General features: G+C 46.0%; 1 protein-coding gene across 1 annotated transcript in view; it reads left to right on the top strand.

The window, feature by feature from the left end:
• Nucleotides 1-18,823, top strand: part of LOC115226688 (carboxypeptidase B) — a 38,279-nt gene extending 19,456 nt beyond the window's left edge. The window contains exons 5-9 of the mRNA XM_029797703.2: nucleotides 8,447-8,557; nucleotides 9,686-9,776; nucleotides 13,694-13,890; nucleotides 16,863-16,947; nucleotides 18,479-18,823. Of these exons, the coding sequence (XP_029653563.1) occupies nucleotides 8,447-8,557; nucleotides 9,686-9,776; nucleotides 13,694-13,890; nucleotides 16,863-16,947; nucleotides 18,479-18,720 (726 nt within the window). The 3' untranslated portion in view covers nucleotides 18,721-18,823. The remainder of the gene's footprint in view (nucleotides 1-8,446; nucleotides 8,558-9,685; nucleotides 9,777-13,693; nucleotides 13,891-16,862; nucleotides 16,948-18,478) is intronic.
• The last annotated feature ends 1,710 nt before the right edge of the window (nucleotides 18,824-20,533 follow it).

The raw sequence follows: 20,533 nt of genomic DNA, 5'->3' as shown, positions 1-20,533 counted from the left end.
GGCAACGGCCATGATCGGATGATGCTTTTTACGTGCCACCAGCATGGAGACCAATCGGGGCGGCGCTGGCAACGGCCACGTGATGGTTCTCTTACGTGCCACCGGCACTGGAATCACTGGTATTACGTCTCTGGTTTGAGGATAACTTCCTCCTATCCTTTAACTGTTTGTATTCAGATTATTTTGCCAAATGTAATGCTTTATTCATTCCTATTGTTTTGAATTAATCCTGTATTATGTTATGGCTTCAAGATTTCAATTATATGCTTGTTTAGTTTTAGACTGACATTGTAGGGTAAGTGTAAGATGTTGGACCTGAGCTGTGATACCGGTGCCGGTGGCACGTAAGAGAACCATCTGAACGTGGCCGTTGCCAGCGCCGCCCCGACTGGCCTCGATGCTTGTGCCATGTAAAAAGCACCATCCGATCGTGGCCGTTGCCAGCCTCATCTAGCCTCCATGCCAGTGGCACGTAAAAAGCACCATCCGACCGTGGCCGTTTGCCAGCCTCATCTGGCCTCCATGCTGGTGGCACGTAAAAAGCACCATCCGATCGTGGCCGTTTGCCAGCCTCATCTGGCCTTCATGCCAGTGGCACGTAAAAAGCACCATCCGATCGTGGCCGTTTGCCAGCCTCATCTGGCCTCCGTGCCGGTGGCACATAAAAAGCACCATCCGATCGTGGCCGTTTGCCAGCCTCATCTGGCCTCCATGCCAGTGGCACTTAAAAAGCACCATCCGATCGTGGCCGTTTGCCAGCCTCATCTGGCCTCCATGCTGGTGGCACGTAAAAAGCACCATCCGATCGTGGCCGTTTGCCAGCCTCATCTGGCCTTCATGCCAGTGGCACGTAAAAAGCACCATCCGATCGTGGCCGTTTGCCAGCCTCATCTGGCCTCCGTGCCGGTGGCACATAAAAAGCACCATCCGATCGTGGCCGTTTGCCAGCCTCATCTGGCCTCCATGCCAGTGGCACGTAAAAAGCACCATCCGACCGTGGCCGTTTGCCAGCCTCATCTGGCCTCCATGCCAGTGGCACGTAAAAAGCACCATCCGACCGTGGCCGTTTGCACAGCCTCATCTGGCCTCCATGCCAGTGGCACGTAAAAAGCACCATCCGACCGTGGCCGTTTGCCAGCCTCATCTGGCCTCCATGCCAGTGGCACGTAAAAAGCACCATCGGATCGTGGCCGTTGCCAGCCTCATCTGGCCTCCATGCCAGTGGCACTTAAAAAGCACCATCCGACCGTGGCCGTTTGCCAGCCTCATCTGGCCTCCATGCTGGTGGCACGTAAAAAGCACCATCCGATCGTGGCCGTTTGCCAGCCTCATCTGGCCTCCATGCCAGTGGCACGTAAAAAGCACCATCCAATCGTGGCCGTTGCCAGCCTCATCTGGCCTCCATGCCAGTGGCACGTAAAAAGCACCATCCGACCGTGGCCGTTTGCCAGCCTCATCTGGCCTCCATGCCAGTGGCACGTAAAAAGCACCATCCAATCGTGGCCGTTGCCAGCCTCATCTGGCCTCCATGCCAGTGGCACTTAAAAAGCACATCCGACCGTGGCCGTTTGCCAGCCTCATCTGGCCTCCATGCCAGTGGCACGTAAAAAGCACCATCCGACCGTGGCCGTTTGCCAGCCTCATCTGGCCTCCATGCCAGTGGCACGTAAAAAGCACCATCCGATCGTGGCCGTTTGCCAGCCTCATCTGGCCTCCATGCCAGTGGCACGTAAAAAGCACCATCCGATCGTGGCCGTTGCCAGCCTCATCTGGCCTCCATGCCAGTGGCACGTAAAAAGCACCATCCGACCGTGGCCGTTTGCCAGCCTCATCTGGCCTCCATGCCAGTGGCACGTAAAAAGCACCATCCGATCGTGGCCGTTTGCCAGCCTCATCTGGCCTCCATGCCGGTGGCACGTAAAAAGCACCATCCGATCGTGGCCGTTTGCCAGCCTCATCTGGCCTCCATGCCAGTGGGACGTACAAAGCACCATCCGATCGTGGCCGTTTGCCAGCCTCATCTGGCCTCCATGCCAGTGGCACGTAAAAAGCACCATCCGATCGTGGCCGTTTGCCAGCCTCATCTGGCCTCCATGCCAGTGGCACGTAAAAAGCACCATCCGATCGTGGCCGTTTGCCAGCCTCATCTGGCCTCCATGCCAGTGGCACGTAAAAAGCACCATCCGATCGTGGCCGTTTGCCAGCCTCATCTGGCCTCCATGCCAGTGGCACGTAAAAAGCACCATCCGATCGTGGCCGTTTGCCAGCCTCATCTGGCCTCCATGCCGGTGGCACGTAAAAAGCACCATCCGATCGTGGCCGTTGCCAGCCTCATCTGGCCTCCATGCCAGTGGCACGTAAAAAGCACCATCCGATCGTGGCCGTTTGCCAGCCTCATCTGGCCTCCATGCCAGTGGCACGTAAAAAGCACCATCCGATCGTGGCCGTTTGCCAGCCTCATCTGGCCTCCATGCCGGTGGCACGTAAAAAGCACCATCCGATCGTGGCCGTTGCCAGCCTCATCTGGCCTCCATGCCAGTGGCACGTAAAAAGCACCATCCGATCGTGGCCGTTTGCCAGCCTCATCTGGCCTCCATGCCAGTGGCACGTAAAAAGCACCATCCGATCGTGGCCGTTTGCAGCCTCATCTGGCCTCCATGCCGTGGCACGTAAAAAGCACCATCCGATCGTGGCCGTTTGCCAGCCTCATCTGGCCTCCATGCCAGTGGCACGTAAAAAGCACCATCCGATCGTGGCCGTTTGCCAGCCTCATCTGGCCTCCATGCCAGTGGCACGTAAAAAGCACCATCCGATCGTGGCCGTTGCCAGCCTCATCTGGCCTCCATGCCAGTGGCACGTAAAAAGCACCATCCGATCGTGGCCGTTGCCAGCCTCATCTGGCCTCCATGCCAGTGGCACGTAAAAAGCACCATCCGATCGTGGCCGTTTGCCAGCCCATCTGGCCTCCATGCCAGTGGCACGTAAAAAGCACCATCGATCGTGGCCGTTTGCCAGCCTCATCTGCCTCCATGCCAGTGGCACGTAAAAAGCACCATCCGATCGTGGCCGTTTGCCAGCCTCATCTGGCCTCCATGCCGGTGGCACGTAAAAAGCACCATCCGATCGTGGCCGTTTGCCAGCCTCATCTGGCCTCCCATGGCAGTGGCACGTAAAAAGCACCATCGATCGTGGCCGTTTGCCAGCCTCATCTGGCCTCCATGCCAGTGGCACGTAAAAAGCACCATCCGATCGTGGCCGTTGCCAGCCTCATCTGGCCTCCATGCCAGTGGCACGTAAAAAGCACCATCCGATCGTGGCCGTTTGCCAGCCTCATCTGGCCTCCATGCCAGTGGCACTTAAAAAGCACATCCGATCGTGGCCGTTTGCCAGCCTCATCTGGCCTCCATGCCAGTGGCACGTAAAAAGCACATCCGATCGTGGCCGTTTGCCAGCCTCATCTGGCCTCCATGCCAGTGGCACGTAAAAAGCACCATCCGATCGTGGCCGTTTGCCAGCCTCATCTGGCCTCCATGCGGTGGCACGTAAAAAGCACCATCCGATCGTGGCCGTTTGCCAGCCTCATCTGGCTCCATGCCAGTGGCACGTAAAAAGCACCATCCGACCGTGGCCGTTGCCAGCTCATCTGGCCTCCATGCCAGTGGCACGTAAAAAGCACCATCCGATCGTGGCCGTTTGCCAGCCTCATCTGGCCTCATGCCAGTGGCACGTAAAAGCCCATCCGATCGTGGCCGTTTGCCAGCCTCATCTGGCCTCCATGCGGTGGTGGCACGTAAAAAGCACCATCCGATCGTGGCCGTTGCCAGCCTCATCTGGCCCCATGCCAGTGGCACGTAAAAAGCACCATCCGATCTGGCGTGGTTTTGCCAGCCTCATCTGGCCTCCTGCCAGTGGCACGTAAAAAGCACCATCCGATCGTGGCCGTTTGCCAGCCTCATCTGGCCTCCATGCCGGTGGCACGTAAAAAGCACCATCCGATCGTGGCCGTTTGCCAGCCTCATCTGGCCTCCATGCCAGTGGCACGTAAAAAGCACCATCCGATCGTGGCCGTTTGCCAGCCTCATCTGGCCTCCATGCCAGTGGCACGTAAAAAGCACCATCCGATCGTGGCCGTTGCCAGCCTCATCTGGCCTCCATGCCAGTGGCACGTAAAAAGCACCATCCGATCGTGGCCGTTGCCAGCCTCATCTGGCCTCCATGCCAGTGGCACGTAAAAAGCACCATCCGATCGTGGCCGTTTGCCAGCCTCATCTGGCCTCATGCCAGTGGCACGTAAAAAGCACCATCCGATCGTGGCCGTTTGCCAGCCTCATCTGGCCTCCATGCCAGTGGCACGTAAAAAGCACCATCCGATCGTGGCCGTTTGCCAGCCTCATCTGGCCTCCATGCCGGTGGCACGTAAAAAGCACCATCCGATCGTGGCCGTTTGCCAGCCTCATCTGGCCTCCATGCCAGTGGCACGTAAAAAGCACCATCGATCGTGGCCGTTTGCCAGCCTCATCTGGCCTCCATGCCAGTGGCACGTAAAAAGCACCATCCGATCGTGGCCGTTGCCAGCCTCATCTGGCCTCATGCCAGTGGCACGTAAAAAGCACCATCCGATCGTGGCCGTTTGCCAGCCTCATCTGGCCTCCATGCCAGTGGCACTTAAAAAGCACCATCCGATCGTGGCCGTTTGCCAGCCTCATCTGGCCTCCATGCCAGTGGCACGTAAAAAGCACCATCCGATCGTGGCCGTTTGCCAGCCTCATCTGGCCTCCATGCCAGTGGCACGTAAAAAGCACCATCCGATCGTGGCCGTTTGCCAGCCTCATCTGGCCTCCATGCCGTGGCACGTAAAAAGCACCATCCGATCGTGGCCGTTTGCCAGCCTCATCTGGCCTCCATGCCAGTGGCACGTAAAAAGCACCATCCGATCGTGGCCGTTTGCCAGCCTCATCTGGCCTCCATGCCGGTGGCACGTAAAAAAGCACCATCCGATCGTGGCCGTTTGCCAGCCTCATCTGGCCTCCATGCCAGTGGCACGTAAAAAGCACCATCCGATCGTGGCCGTTGCCAGCCTCATCTGGCCTCCATGCCAGTGGCACGTAAAAAGCACCATCCGATCGTGGCCGTTTGCCAGCCTCATCTGGCCTCCATGCCAGTGGCACGTAAAAAGCACCATCCGACCGTGGCCGTTTGCCAGCCTCATCTGGCCTCCATGCCAGTGGCACGTAAAAAGCACCATCCGACCGTGGCCGTTTGCCAGCCTCATCTGGCCTCCATGCCAGTGGCACGTAAAAAGCACATCCGATCGTGGCCGTTGCCAGCCTCATCTGGCCTCCATGCCAGTGGCACTTAAAAAGCACCATCCGATCGTGGCCGTTTGCCAGCCTCATCTGGCCTCCATGCCAGTGGCACGTAAAAAGCACCATCCGACGTGGCCGTTTGCCAGCCTCATCTGGCCTCCATGCCAGTGGCACGTAAAAAGCACCATCCGATCGTGGCGTTTGCCAGCCTCATCTGGCCTCCATGCCGGTGGCACGTAAAAAGCACCATCCGATCGTGGCCGTTGCCAGCCTCATCTGGCCTCCATGCCGGTGGCACGTAAAAAGCACCATCCGATCGTGGCCGTTGCCAGCCTCATCTGGCCTCCATGCCAGTGGCACGTAAAAAGCACCATCCGACCGTGGCCGTTTGCCAGCCTCATCTGGCCTCCATGCCAGTGGCACGTAAAAAGCACCATCCGATCGTGGCGTTTGCCAGCCTCATCTGGCCTCCATGCCGGTGGCACGTAAAAAGCACCATCCGATCGTGGCCGTTGCCAGCCTCATCTGGCCTCCATGCCAGTGGCACTTAAAAAGCACCATCCGATCGTGGCCGTTTGCCAGCCTCATCTGGCCTCCATGCCAGTGGCACGTAAAAAGCACCATCCGATCGTGGCCGTTTGCCAGCCTCATCTGGCCTCCATGCCAGTGGCACGTAAAAAGCACCATCCGATCGTGGCCGTTTGCCAGCCTCATCTGGCCTCCATGCCAGTGGCACGTAAAAAGCACCATCCGACCGTGGCCGTTGCCAGCCTCATCTGGCCTCATGCCAGTGGCACGTAAAAAGCACCATCCGATCGTGGCCGTTGCCAGCCTCATCTGGCCTCCATGCCAGTGGCACGTAAAAAGCACCATCGACCGTGGCCGTTTGCCAGCCTCATCTGGCCTCCATGCCAGTGGCACGTAAAAAGCACCATCCGATCGTGGCCGTTGCCAGCCTCATCTGGCCTCCATTGCCAGTGGCACGTAAAAAGCACCATCCGATCGTGGCCGTTGCCAGCCTCATCTGGCCTCCATGCCAGTGGCACGTAAAAAGCACCATCCGATCGTGGCCGTTGCCAGCCTCATCTGGCCTCCATGCCAGTGGCACTTAAAAAGCACCATCCGATCGTGGCCGTTTGCCAGCCTCATCTGGCCTCATGCCAGTGGCACTTAAAAAGCACCATCCGACCGTGGCCGTTTGCCAGCCTCATCTGGCCTCCATGCCAGTGGCACGTAAAAAGCACCATCCGATCGGGCCGTTTGCCAGCCTCATCTGGCCTCCATGCCAGTGGCACGTAAAAAGCACCATCCGACCGTGGCTTTTGCCAGCCTCATCTGGCCTCCATGCCAGTGGCACTTAAAAAGCACCATCCGACCGTGGCCGTTTGCCAGCCTCATCTGGCCTCCATGCCAGTGGCACGTAAAAAGCACCATCCGATCGTGGCCGTTTGCCAGCCTCATCTGGCCTCCATGCCAGTGGCACGTAAAAAGCACCATCCGACCGTGGCCGTTTGCCAGCCTCATCTGCCTCCATGCCAGTGGCACGTAAAAAGCACCATCCGATCGTGGCCGTTGCCAGCCTCATCTGGCCTCCATGCCAGTGGCACGTAAAAAGCACCATCCGATCGTGGCCGTTGCCAGCCTCATCTGGCCTCCATGCCAGTGGCACGTAAAAAGCACCATCCGATCGTGGCCGTTGCCAGCCTCATCTGGCCTCCAGCCAGTGGCACTTAAAAAGCACCATCCGATCGTGGCCGTTGCCAGCCTCATCTGGCTCCATGCCAGTGGCACTTAAAAAGCACCATCCGACCGTGGCCGTTTGCCAGCCTCATCTGGCCTCCATGCCAGTGGCACTTAAAAAGCACCATCCGACCGTGGCCGTTGCCAGCCTCATCTGGCCTCCATGCCAGTGGCACGTAAAAAGCACCATCCGATCGTGGCCGTTTGCCAGCCTCATCTGGCCTCCATGCCAGTGGCACTTAAAAAGCACACATCCGAACCGTGCCGTTTGCCAGCCTCATCTGGCCTCCATGCCAGTGGCACTTAAAAAGCACCATCCGACCGTGCCGTTTGCCAGCCTCATCTGGCCTCCATGCCAGTGGCACTTAAAAAGCACCATCCGACCGTAGCCGTTTGCCAGCCTCATCTGGCCTCCATGCCAGTGGCACTTAAAAAGCACCATCCGACCGTAGCCGTTTGCCAGCCTCATCTGGCCTCCATGCCAGTGGCACTTAAAAAGCACCATCCGACCGTGGCCGTTTGCCAGCCTCATCTGGCCTCCATGCCAGTGGCACTTAAAAAGCACCATCCGACCGTGGCCGTTTGCCAGCCTCATCTGGCCTCCATGCCAGTGGCACTTAAAAAGCACCATCCGACCGTGGCCGTTTGCCAGCCTCATCTGGCCTCCATGCCAGTGGCACGTAAAAAGCACCATCCGATCGTGGCCGTTTGCCAGCCTCATCTGGCCTCCATGCCAGTGGCACGTAAAAAGCACCATCCGATCGTGGCCGTTTGCCAGCCTCGCCTGGCCTCCATGCCAGTGGCACTTAAAAAGCACCATCCGACCGTGGCCGTTTGCCACCCTCATCTGGCCTCCATGCCAGTGGCACTTAAAAAGCACCATCCGACCGTGGCCGTTTGCCAGCCTCATCTGGCCTCCATGCCAGTGGCACTTAAAAAGCACCATCCGATCGTGGCCGTTTGCCAGCCTCATCTGGCCTCCATGCCAGTGGCACTTAAAAAGCACCATCCGATCGTGGCCGTTGCCAGCCTCATCTGGCACCTGTGCAGGTGGCACGTAATAAATGCCCCCACTACACTCGCGGAGTGGTTGGCATTAGGAAGGGCATCCAGCCGTAGAAACCCTGCCAGATCAGACTGGACCTGGTGCAGCCATAAGGCTTCCCAGACCCCAGTTGAACCGTCCAACCCTTGCTAGCAAGGAAAGCGGACATTAAACGATGATGATGATGAAGTAAAATATTTTGACCTGAAAGGGGCCTGTTTAAATGCTAAAGGGTTGACTTGTCTCAAAGAATTTGAAACAAATGATGACTCATAAGTTCTGACCCTTCTTCTTTGACAAAACAATAAAACCCTGCTTAAAGCCTTAATCATCCATGTTACTATGATCATTCCAGATTGCCAAAAACAGCAGCCAAGATGAAGAAATGTCAAAACTACTAGACTTATACAACTGGGTGTTTGTCCCACTGGTCAACCCCGATGGATATGACTTTACACATCACAAGGTAAATAACAGTTGTCTAGCCCTGAGTCGGTCAAATCAAGTATACCAGTGACCAACTGAAGGTGTTCCAGCCAGGACCATCTCGTACAGTTTTTATATTATGGTTTTCTTTAAGCCTTCGCAGTGTGACTTTTTTATGATTGAAGAGAATAATGAGGTGCTTTTACACCTCTCTCTTTACTCTTTTACTCTTTTACTTGCTTCAGTCATTTGACTGTGGCCATGCTGGAGCACTGCCTTTAGTCGAGCAAATCAACCCCGGGACTTATTCTTTTGTAAGCCCAGTACTTACTCTATCGGTCTCTTTTACTTGCTTCAGTCATTTGACTGTGGCCATGCTGGAGCACTGCCTTTAGTCGAGCAAATCAACCCCGGGACTTATTCTTTTGTAAGCCCAGTACTTATTCTATCAGTCTGTTTTGCCGAACCGCTAAGTAACGGGGACATAAACACACCAGCATCGGTTGTCAAGCAATGCTAGGGGGACAAACACAGACACACAAACATATACACACACATACATAAATATATATACATATATACGACAGGCTTCTTTCAGTTTCCGTCTACCAAATCCACTCACAAGGCATTGGTCAGCCTGGGGCTATAGCAGAAGACACTTGCCCAAGATGCCACGCAGTGGGACTGAACCCGGAACCTTGTGGTTGGTTAGCAAGCTACTTACCACACAGCCACTCCTGCGCCTATCTGTTTAAATTTTGAGCAAGTGTCTTCTGCTATAACCCCAGGCCAACCAATGCCTTGTGAGTGGATTTGGTAGACAGAAGCCTGTCGTATATATGTATATATATATATATGTATGTGTGTGTGTTTGCGTGTCTGTTTTTGTCCCCCTAGCATTGCTTGACAACCGATGCTGGTGTGTTTACATCCCCGTAACTTAGCGGTTCAGCAAAAAGAGACCGATAGAATAAGTACTGGGCTTACAAAATATAAGTCCCGGGGTCGATTTGCTCGACTAAAGGCGGTGCTCCAGCATGGCCGCAGTCAAATGACTGAAACATTGTAAAAGAAAATATATAAATAATAACATTCTTCATGTTATATATTCTTCATTTTTATATATGTTCTTAAAAGTTTATAAGTTCTTAATGTATGTATATTCTAGTACCGATTTTGGAGGAAGAGTAGACGCATTGTTACAAAAAATTGCACTGGCGTAGACCTCAACAGGAACTTCGACATAAAGTGGGGAACTGGTAAGTAAAGTGATGCATTATGGTAGAGTCATGCATAGATCACATGTACTGTTACAATCACTCGTATTCTATTTATAATACACTAGCAGTATCGCCCGGCGTTGCTCGGATTTGTAAGGGAAATAACTATATAAGCATTTTTACAGAGTTACTTCCCTTATAGATGCCAATTCGGGCTTTCTTAGCCATTTCTGTTTTGGTGTCTTCAAGCCATGAAGTCGTTGTTCTAAAAGAACGCTGGTCTCCTTGACAACGCTTTACAACGTTGATTTCCTTAAACTCCTTTCCCCACAGCTTCACGAGGGAGGGAAGAAGGGGGAGAAGCAAACAGGTGCAGGTGTGAGCGTGGACGCCAACTCCGCCGCCATCGACACACGAAAAATTATGCATTAAATTGGAATAAAAAATGATGTTAAATTATTTTTAAAATCGTAGACTCATCGTAGACGCGCGCTAATAGCCAGAAGGGCTCAATATGAATCACGACCATAAGATACCTGCTTTTGGTTAAACTGCATCGCAAAATGTGGGAGTAGTTAGGAATCTAAATCGTAGGAGACAGACAGCACACAACCTCACATTTATATATAAAGATATGTAGCAGGTGGATAAACCCCATATAGACTCGCATAGTGGTTCTGCATTGTCCTAGATCAACCCTGATGACTATCCCCTCTTTCTAATAGGTACCTGGGGCTATATTAATGAAGGTATCCTTTAAAGATAATTAGGTGTGATATGAGTAATATTTAGTTGCTATTTCTTATAGGTTTTGTTGTCAAGTAGTAATATTCGTCATTGACTGATACACACAAACACACACACACACACACGCACACACACACACACACATTGCACACACACAAACACACATACAAACACACACACATGCACACACACACACACACACACATTGCACACATACAAACACACACATGCACACATTGCAAACACACATACACACATATATAAATTAATATAAACAGTTGGATGTAATATAATGCCATAAAGGAAAAATTCAATAGTCACTAGATGTGGCTAAAGGTGCCGAGACACCTACTTTGCTAGAAATAGGAGTAAAATACTCCTTGTGCTTTAGGAAGAGTGCAAGTGTATAAATTATGAGGGTAAAAAATTAAAATAATTTATTACCAGTGGTTCGCATGCGTAATAAGTCATAAGACATAACATATTTTTATGTATAAGAGTGTATAAAGATTTATACACAGAGAGAAGACCCTTGACAGGACTTCTTACATGCTAAAAAGGGCAGTTAAACCCAAACCACGAAAAAATAATTCTTAAGGCATGCTGTAATGGCACTAGAGTGAATAAAACAAAAAATTAGTTAATCCCAAACTCAAGTTTCTCTATCAATGGCCAAATAAATTAATTTGTCATCTGTAGTTCATCAGTGGGATCGCTAAAGAATGCATAATTATGTATCTTTAATACGTACCAAAAACACATGTGCAAGACAGCCCCAGCTTTATATATTATGGTTTCAAATTTAGTGGGCTAGCGCAGTCAAATAGTCCAGCAGTAAATAAATTTAAACTGTGTACTACATGGCCCTTTTGCTTTATTCCCTCTAGTGCCATTAACAATGTGCCTTAAGAATTATTTTCTTGTGGTTTGGGTTTAACTGCTCTTTTGAGCATGCATGAATTCCCGTTAAGGGTCTTCTCTCTGCGTATAAATCTTTCTACACTTTTATATCTCTTTCTCTCTTTTCTCTTTTACTTGTTTCAGTCATTTGACTGCAGCCATGCTGGAGCACCGCCTTTGGTCGAGCAACTCGACCCCGGGACTTATTCTTTTGTAAGCCGAGTACTTATTCTATCGGTCTCTTTGCCGAACCGCTAAGCGACGGGGGACGTAAACACACCAGCATCGGTTGTCAAGCAATGCTAGGGGGGACAAACACAGACACACAAACATACACGCACACACACATATATATACATATATACGACAGGCTTCTTTCAGTTTCTGTCTACCAAATCCACTCAGAAGCCTTTGGTCGGCCCGAGGCTATAGTAGAAGACACTTGCCCAAGGTGCCACGCAGTGGGACTGAATCTGGAACCATGTGGTTGGTAAGCAAGCTACTTACCACACAGCCACTCCTGCGCATATAAATGTAATGTCTTATGGCTTTTATTACGCATGCAAACCACTGGTAATAAATTATTTTAATTTTTTTACACTCATGATTTACACAGTAAAATTTTCCAATTCAGAGGCCATATAGTACACAATTTAGATTTATCTACTGCTGGGCTATTTGACTATGATAGCGCACTAAATTTGGAAGCATAATGTATAAAGATGGAGCTGTCTTGCGTATGTGTTTTCGGTACATATTAAAGCTACATAATTATACATTCTCTAGCAATTCCACTGATGAACAATGGATGACAAATTAATTTATTTGGTCATTAATAGAGAAACTCGAGTATGGATTAACTAATTTTTTGTTTTATTTACTCTAGTGCCATTACAGCATGCCTTAAGAATTACTTTTTTGTGGTTTGGATTTAACTGTTCTTTTTAGCATGTAAAAAGTCCTGTCAAGGGTCTTCTCTCTGTGTATAAATCTTATATAGTTATATGTATGTATACACACACATACACACACATACATAAGTGTATCTTTTATCTGTTTGTCCTCATCGACACCACTTGACAACTGGTGTTGGTTTGTTTACATCCCCATAACTTAGTGGTTTGGCAAAAGATACTAATATAACAGGTAATAAGGCTTTAAAAAAAGTACTGGGATTGGTTCATTTAATTAAGAATTTCAAGGTAATGCCCCAAGATGGCCAGACGAATGACTGAAACAAATGAAAGACAAAAGATAAAAGAAAAGATACCAGCTACTGCTATTTCTAGAAAATTGAGTGGGAGCATATAGGTTCAGAGTTTTCCTTTTCAGTCAATCGATGGAAGGAAGATAATATGGGGTGGCAGGCAAATATTTTTTTAATCCATCATCTCTGTATATCTCTCCTATTTCTAGAAAATTGAGTGGGAGCATATAGGTTCAGAGTTTTCCTTTTCAGTCAATCGATGGAAGGAAGATAATATGGGATGGCAGGCAAATATTTTTTTAATCCTTCATCTCTGTATATATCTCCTATTTCTAGAAAATTGAGTGGGAGCATATAGGTTCAGAGTTTTCCTTTTCAGTCAATCGATGGAAGGAAGATAATATGGGATGGCAGGCAAATATTTTTTTAATCCATCATCTCTGTATATCTCTCCTATTTCTAGAAAATTGAGTGGGAGCATATAGGTTCAGAGTTTTCCTTTTCAGTCAATCGATGGAAGGGAGATAATAAGGGGTGGCAGGCAAATATTTTCTTAATCCATCATCTCTGTATATATCTCCTATTTCTAGAAAATTGAGTGGGAGCATATAGGTTCAGAGTTTTCCTTTTCAGTCAATCGATGGAAGGAAGATAATATGGGGTGGCAGGCAAATATTTTTTTAATCCATTATCTCTGTATATCTCTCCTATTTCTAGAAATTGAGTGGGAGCATATAGGTTCAGAGTTTTCCTTTTCAGTCATCGATGGAAGGAAGATAATATGGGATGGCAGGCAAATATTTTCTTAATCCTTCATCTCTGTATATATCTCCTATTTCTAGAAAATTGAGTGGGAGCATATAGGTTCAGAGCTTTCCTTTTCAGTCAATCGATGGAAGGAAGATAATATGGGATGGCAGGCAAATATTTTTTTAATCCATCATCTCTGTATATCTCTCCTATTTCTAGAAAATTGAGTGGGAGCATATAGGTTCAGAGTTTTCCTTTTCAGTCAATCGATTGAAGGAAGATAATATGGGATGGCAGGCAAATATTTTTTTAATCCATCATCTCTGTATATCTCTCCTCTTATGCATTACAGCTGATGCAAGTGACGATCCATGCTCAGAAGTTTACTGTGGGACGGCACCGTTTTCTGAGCCAGAGACTCAATCCTTGAAAACACTCATACAAGATTCAGGGCCTTTAATAAGTTACATTTCCCTGCATTCTTATGCACAGCTGATTATTTGCCCTTATTCATACACGAAAAAAAAGCCAGAAGATTATGCAGAACTGGTAAGCTGATATTTCATTCTAAGCTCTGTATTACATTGTATCTTTTATATTTTATCTTTTACTTATTTCAGCCATTGGACTGTGGCCATACTGGGGCACCACCATGAAGTACTAGGGTTGAATGAATTAACGCTAATATTTTTTTTTTTATACGCCTGGTACTCATTCTATCAATCTTTTTTGTTGAACTACTAAGCCATAGAGCTGTAAACACACCAACACTGTTTGTCAAGTAGTGGTAGGGGTAGAAACACAGACACAAAGACACTCATATATATATATATATATATATATATATTATATATATATACATATATATATATATATATATATATATATATATATATATATATATATATATATATATATATATATATTATATATATATATATGTGGAGGTGCAATGGCCCAGTGGTTAGGGCAGCGGACTCGCGGTTGTAGAATCGTGGTTTCGATTCCCAGACCGGGCGTTGTGAGTGTTCATTGAGCGAAAACACCTAAAGCTCCACGAGGCTCCGGCAGGGGATGGTGGCGATCCCTGCTGTACTCATTCGTCACAACTTTCTCTCACTCTTTCTTCTGTTGGCCTGCTCGCTTAGCCAGTGGGGTGGCATCATTTAAAGGCTAAAACAATGCGAAGCGTATTGTGACCAGCGATGTGTAGCAACATCTGATAGCCTGGTCAGTCACGGTGATCACAGTGATATATATATATATATATATATATATATATATAAAATTAGAAAAAACCCACCTTTTATTAATTCAAAATGAATAATTAAATTACACCATCTAGAAAATTACGTATAATAGAAGAGTTAAAATTAAAATAACAATAAAATGTAAAGAATAAGTAAATTGCAAAAATAATAATAAAAACGTATATAATATATACCTATTATATACGTTTTTATTATTTTTTTATTATTACTTTTGCAATTTACTTAATCTTTACATTTTATTGTTATTTTAATTTTAACTTATGTAATCTTCTAGATGGTGTAATTTAATTATTCATTTTGAATTGATAAAAGGTGGGTTTTTTCTAATTTTTTATATATATATTATATTGTGTGAAATTTGATTTAGCATTGCTAAATTGAATTTTTTTCCTTGTAAATTTGGATTTTATTCCCTCAAATAATAATTAATATATATATATACATGTATGACTTATACGACAGGCTTCTTTCAGTTTCCATCTAACAAATCTACTCACAAAGTTTTGGTTGCCCCGAGGTTATACCAGAAGACTTTAATCTCGGACTGAACCTAATATATATACATGTATGACTTATACGACAGGCTTCTTTCAGTTTCCATCTAACAAATCCACTCACAAAGTTTTGGTTGCCCCGAGGTTATACCAGAAGACTTTAATCTCGGACTGAACCTAATATATATACATGTATGACTTATACGACAGGCTTCTTTCAGTTTCCATCTAACAAATCCACTCACAAAGTTTTGGTTGCCCCGAGGTTATACCAGAAGACTTTAATCTCGGACTGAACCTAATATATATACATGTATGACTTATACGACAGGCTTCTTTCAGTTTCCATCTAACAAATCCACTCACAAAGTTTTGGTTGCCCCGAGGTTATACCAGAAGACTTTAATCTCGGACTGAACCTAATATATATACATGTATGACTATACGACAGGCTTCTTTCAGTTTCCATCTAACAAATCCACTCACAAAGTTTTGGTTGCCCCGAGGTTATACCAGAAGACTTTAATCTCGGACTGAACCTAGAACTAGGGGGTTGGGAACCAAGCTTCTTACCACACAGCCATGTCCCCGTCTTGTAGTATACTAATTGTAAATCAGACATGAACTTGGTACAGCTCTCCTGCTTGCCAGCTCTGGTCGAACCATCTGAGCCATGCCAGCATGGTAAACGAACGTTAAAGGATGATGATGATACTCTTTACTCTTTTACTCTTTTACTTGTTTCAGTCATTTGACTGCGGCCATGCTGGAGCACAGCCATTAGTCGAGCAAATCGACCCCAGGACTTATTCTTTGTAAGCCTAGTACTTATTCTATCGGTCTCTTTTACTTGTTTCAGTCATTTGACTGCGGCCATGCTGGAGCACTGCCTTTAGTCGAGCAAACCGACCCCGGGACTTATTCTTTTGTAAGCCCAGTACTTATTCTATCGGTCTCTTTTGCCGAACCGCTAAGTAATGGGGACGTAAACACACCAGCATCGGTTGTCAAGCAGTGCTAGGGGGACAAACACAGACACACAAACATATACACACACATACATACATATATATATATATACATATATACGACAGGCTTCTTTCAGTTTCCGTCTACCAAATCCACTCACAAGACATTGGTCGGCCCGGGGCTATAGCAGAAGACACTTGCCCAAGATGCCACGCAGTGGGACTGAACCCGGAACCATGTGGTTGGTTAGCAAGCTACTTACCACACAGCCACCCCTGCGCTTATATATTTTACTTAAAAGAAATATATAAATAGGCACAGGAGTGGCTGTGTGGTAAGTAGCTTGCTAACCAACCACATGGTTCCGTGTTCAGCCCCACTGTGTGGCACCTTGGGCAAGTGTCTTCTACTATAGCTTCGGGCCAACCGAAGTGAGATTTGGTCGATGGAAACTGAAAGAAGCCCATCGTGTATATGTATATATATATATATATATATGTGTGTGTGTGTGTGTGTGTGTGTGCGTGTGTGTGTTTGTGTGTCTGTGTTTGTCCCCCTAGCATTGCTTGACAACCGATGCTGGTGTGTTTATGTCCCCGTTACTTAGCGGTTCGGCAAAAGAGACCGATAGAATAAGTACTGGGCTTACAAAAGAATAAGTCCCGGGGTCAAGTTGCTCGATTAAAGGTGGTGCTCCAGCATGGCCGCAGTCAAAATGACTGAAACAAGTAAATAAAAAAAGAGAAAAAAAATAAATCAATAAAACATATACAATTTTGTTTTTCAGGTCAAACTTGCTGAGAATGTGACAAGCGCCATATATAACGCAACCAGGGCGCAGTACACAGTGGGAGAAGGGGCCCGTGCATTGTGTAGGTTAAGTTCAGACTTGATTTTTTTTTGTTTTAGTTTTTGTTTTTGTTTTTGTTTTTGTGCTTTGTGATAAGTCTTAATCTTCTATTTGTCTCGGTCATTAAGTGCAGCCCATGCTGGGGCACGACCTTCAAGAAGTCTAATCAAGCGAATCGACTCCAGTACTTAATTTCATTAATTAAGGTGGCGAGCTGGCAGAAACGTTAGCACGCTGGGCGAAATGCGTAGCCGTATGCCGTCTACCGTTACGTTCTGAGTTCAAATTCCGCCGAGGTAGACTTTACCTTTCATCCTTTCGGGGTCGATAAATTAAGTACCAGTTACGCACTGGGGTCGATGTAATCGACTTAATACCTATGTCTGTACTTGTTTGTCCCCTCCGTGTTTAGCCCCTTGTGGGTAGTAAAGAAATAGGTATTTCGTCTGCCGTTACGTTCTGAGTTCAAATTCCGCCGAGGTCGACTTTGCCTTTTATCCTTTCGGGGTCGATTAAATAAGTACCAGTTACACACTGGTGTTGATATAAGCGACTAAATCCGTTTGTCTGTCCTTGTTTGTCCCCTCTGTGTTTAGCCCCTTGTGGGTAGTAAAGAAATGAGTACTTAATTTCGTTTTAACCCAGTACTGATTCCATCTCTCTTTCTCTTTACTCTCTTACTCTCTTTTACTTGTTTCAGTCATTTGACTGCGGCCATGCTGGAGCACCGCCTTTAGTCGAGCAAATCGACCCCGTGACTTATTCTTTGTAAGCCTAGTACTTATTCTATCAGTCTCTTTTACTCGTTTCAGTCATTTGACTGCGGCCATGCTGGAGCACCGCCTTTAGTCGAGCAAATTGACCCCGGAACTTATTCTTTGTAAGCCCAGTACTTATTCTATCGGTCTTCTTTACCGATCTGCTAAGTTACGGGGACGTAAACACACCAGCATCAGTTGTCAAGCAATGCTAGGGGGACAAACACAGACACACAAACACATAGTGTCTTCTACTATAGCCTCGGGCCGACCAAAGCCTTGTGAGTGGATTTGGTAGACGGAAACTGAAAGAAGCCCGTCGTATATATGTATATATATATGTGTGTGTATGTGTGTGTATATGTTTGGGTGTCTTCTTTGTCCCCCTAGCATTGCTTGACACCGATGCTGGTGTGTTTACGTCCCCGTTACTTAGCGGTTCGGCAAAAAGAGACTGATAGAATAAGTACTAGGCTTACAAAGAATAAGTCCCGGGGTTGATTTGCTCGACTGAAGGCGGTGCTCCAGCATGGCCGCAGTCAATTAACTGAAACAAGTAAAAGAGTAAAAGAGTATTGGCGTTGTCTGACACGCTCTTTTCAGCGGTGGTGCCCCAGCATGGCCGCGACCTTCGGGCTAAATCATTTTTAAGGATTTAAGGAGTTAAATGTTGAAGTGAATCGAACGGCTTTTGTGTGTTTCTTAAATGGCTTACAAACACCTTCCACGCTGCAATTGCTAATAGTACTTTTTAGCCCGTAAATATTGTAATTTTTGCATGTTCATCTTTTTCAGACGCAGCCAGCGGGTGTTCGACGGATTGGGCCAAGAAAGAACTCGGGGTTAAATACTCGTATGCCATTGAAATGCGGCCCACCGATAAAGACAGCAGGGGTTTCATACTTCCGGCCAGTGAGATAGAGCCAACATTCAGAGACATCTTCATAGCTTTAAAGACATTCGCAAATGGCTTTGAGAGAAACCTTTCTTATTTAAGGAACGGTTACAAGAACTGCACCGACACAAAACAAGCATAGGAGGAAAGGGAAAGTGGATTGTCTTAAAAGACAGGAGGCTCATGGCAACAGCGGGAACTAGATACATAATATATGCATGTAGTATAAAGACAGTATCCTATATATATATATGTATGTGTATGTATGTATGTATGTAGATAGATAGACAGATAGACAGATCCACACACACATATATATAAAATGTACATATATATAATGTATGTATGTATATGTGTGTGTGTATGTATGTATGTATGTATGTAGATAGATAGACAGATAGATAGATCCATACACACATATATATAAAATGTACATATATATAATGTATGTATGTATATGTGTGTGTATGTATGTATGTATGTATGTATGTATGTATGTAGATAGATAGACAGATAGACAGATCCATACACACATATATATAAAATGTACATATATATAATGTATGTATGTATATGTGTGTGTATGTATGTATGTATGTAGATAGATAGACAGATAGATAGATCCACACACACATATATATAAAATGTACATATATATAATGTATGTATGTATATGTGTGTGTATGTATGTATGTATGTATGTGTGTATGTATGTATGTATGTATGTATGTATTTCTTTACTGCCCACAAGGGGCTAAACATAGAGGGGACAAACAAGGACATACAAAGGGATTAAGTCGATTAAATCGACCCCAGTGCAAAACTGGTACTTTATTTATGTATGTATGTATGTATGTGTGTATGTATGTATGTGTGTGTGTGTGTATGTATGTAGATAGATAGACAGATAGATAGATCCACACACACACGTACACACACATATACATATATACACACACACATATATATAAAAATGTACATATATATATAATGTATGAATGTATATGTGTATGTATGTATGTATGTATGTATGTATGTATGTATGTATGTATGTGTGTATGTATGTATGTAGATAGACAGATAGATAGATCCACACACACGTACACACACATATACATATATACACACACATATATATATAATGTATGTATGTATGTGTGTGTGCATGTATGTATGTATGTATGTGTGTATGTATGTATGTATGTATGTAGATAGATAGACAGATAGACAGATCCACACACACGTACACACACATATACATATATACACACACACATATATATAAAAATGTACATATATAATGTATGTATATATATATGTGTGTGTGTGTGTGTGTAATATATATATATATATATAAAAATATAATATATATATATATATATATATATATATATAAAGTTAATCCAAACAAGAAAGCACAAAAACACAACAACGCGAGGACGTGGAATAAATATAGTATTATTGGACGCTCAGGAAAGAAGGAAAGAAGGAAGGTTTTACGTTCGAGCGGAGCTCTTTGTCGGAAATATAGAAGGAAAGATCCAGAGAAGGGAAGACAGAGGAAAAAAATTGACAACGGTACACACACGGTCACATTTTATATATGCATCTCTCTCTCTCTACACACACATATATAGATACATATATATTCATATAAGAGGAGGTGACCACTACGTGGACATCCATTATGCTAGAAGTAGATCCAATATGGTCTTACCAATAAGAAAGGAATGTTCTCAAGAAAATTTAGCAAATGCTAGCTAAATTTTCTTGAGAACATTCCTTACTTAGTGGTAAGACCATATCGGATCTACTTCTAGCATAATGGACGTCCACGTAGTGGTCACCCCTCTTATATGTATGTAATAAAATTTTTCTGAATCTTCAGATTTCGATATGCTAGACTACTGGTTTTAAATTGATATTAATCAAATGAATATTTAATTTTTCACTCT

The sequence above is a fragment of the Octopus sinensis genome, linkage group LG30 (assembly GCF_006345805.1).
Source record: "Octopus sinensis linkage group LG30, ASM634580v1, whole genome shotgun sequence".
NCBI lineage: Eukaryota > Metazoa > Mollusca > Cephalopoda > Octopoda > Octopodidae > Octopus > Octopus sinensis.
Note: the sequence above shows the minus strand (reverse complement) of the source record. Positions and strands in the feature narration are given on the sequence as shown.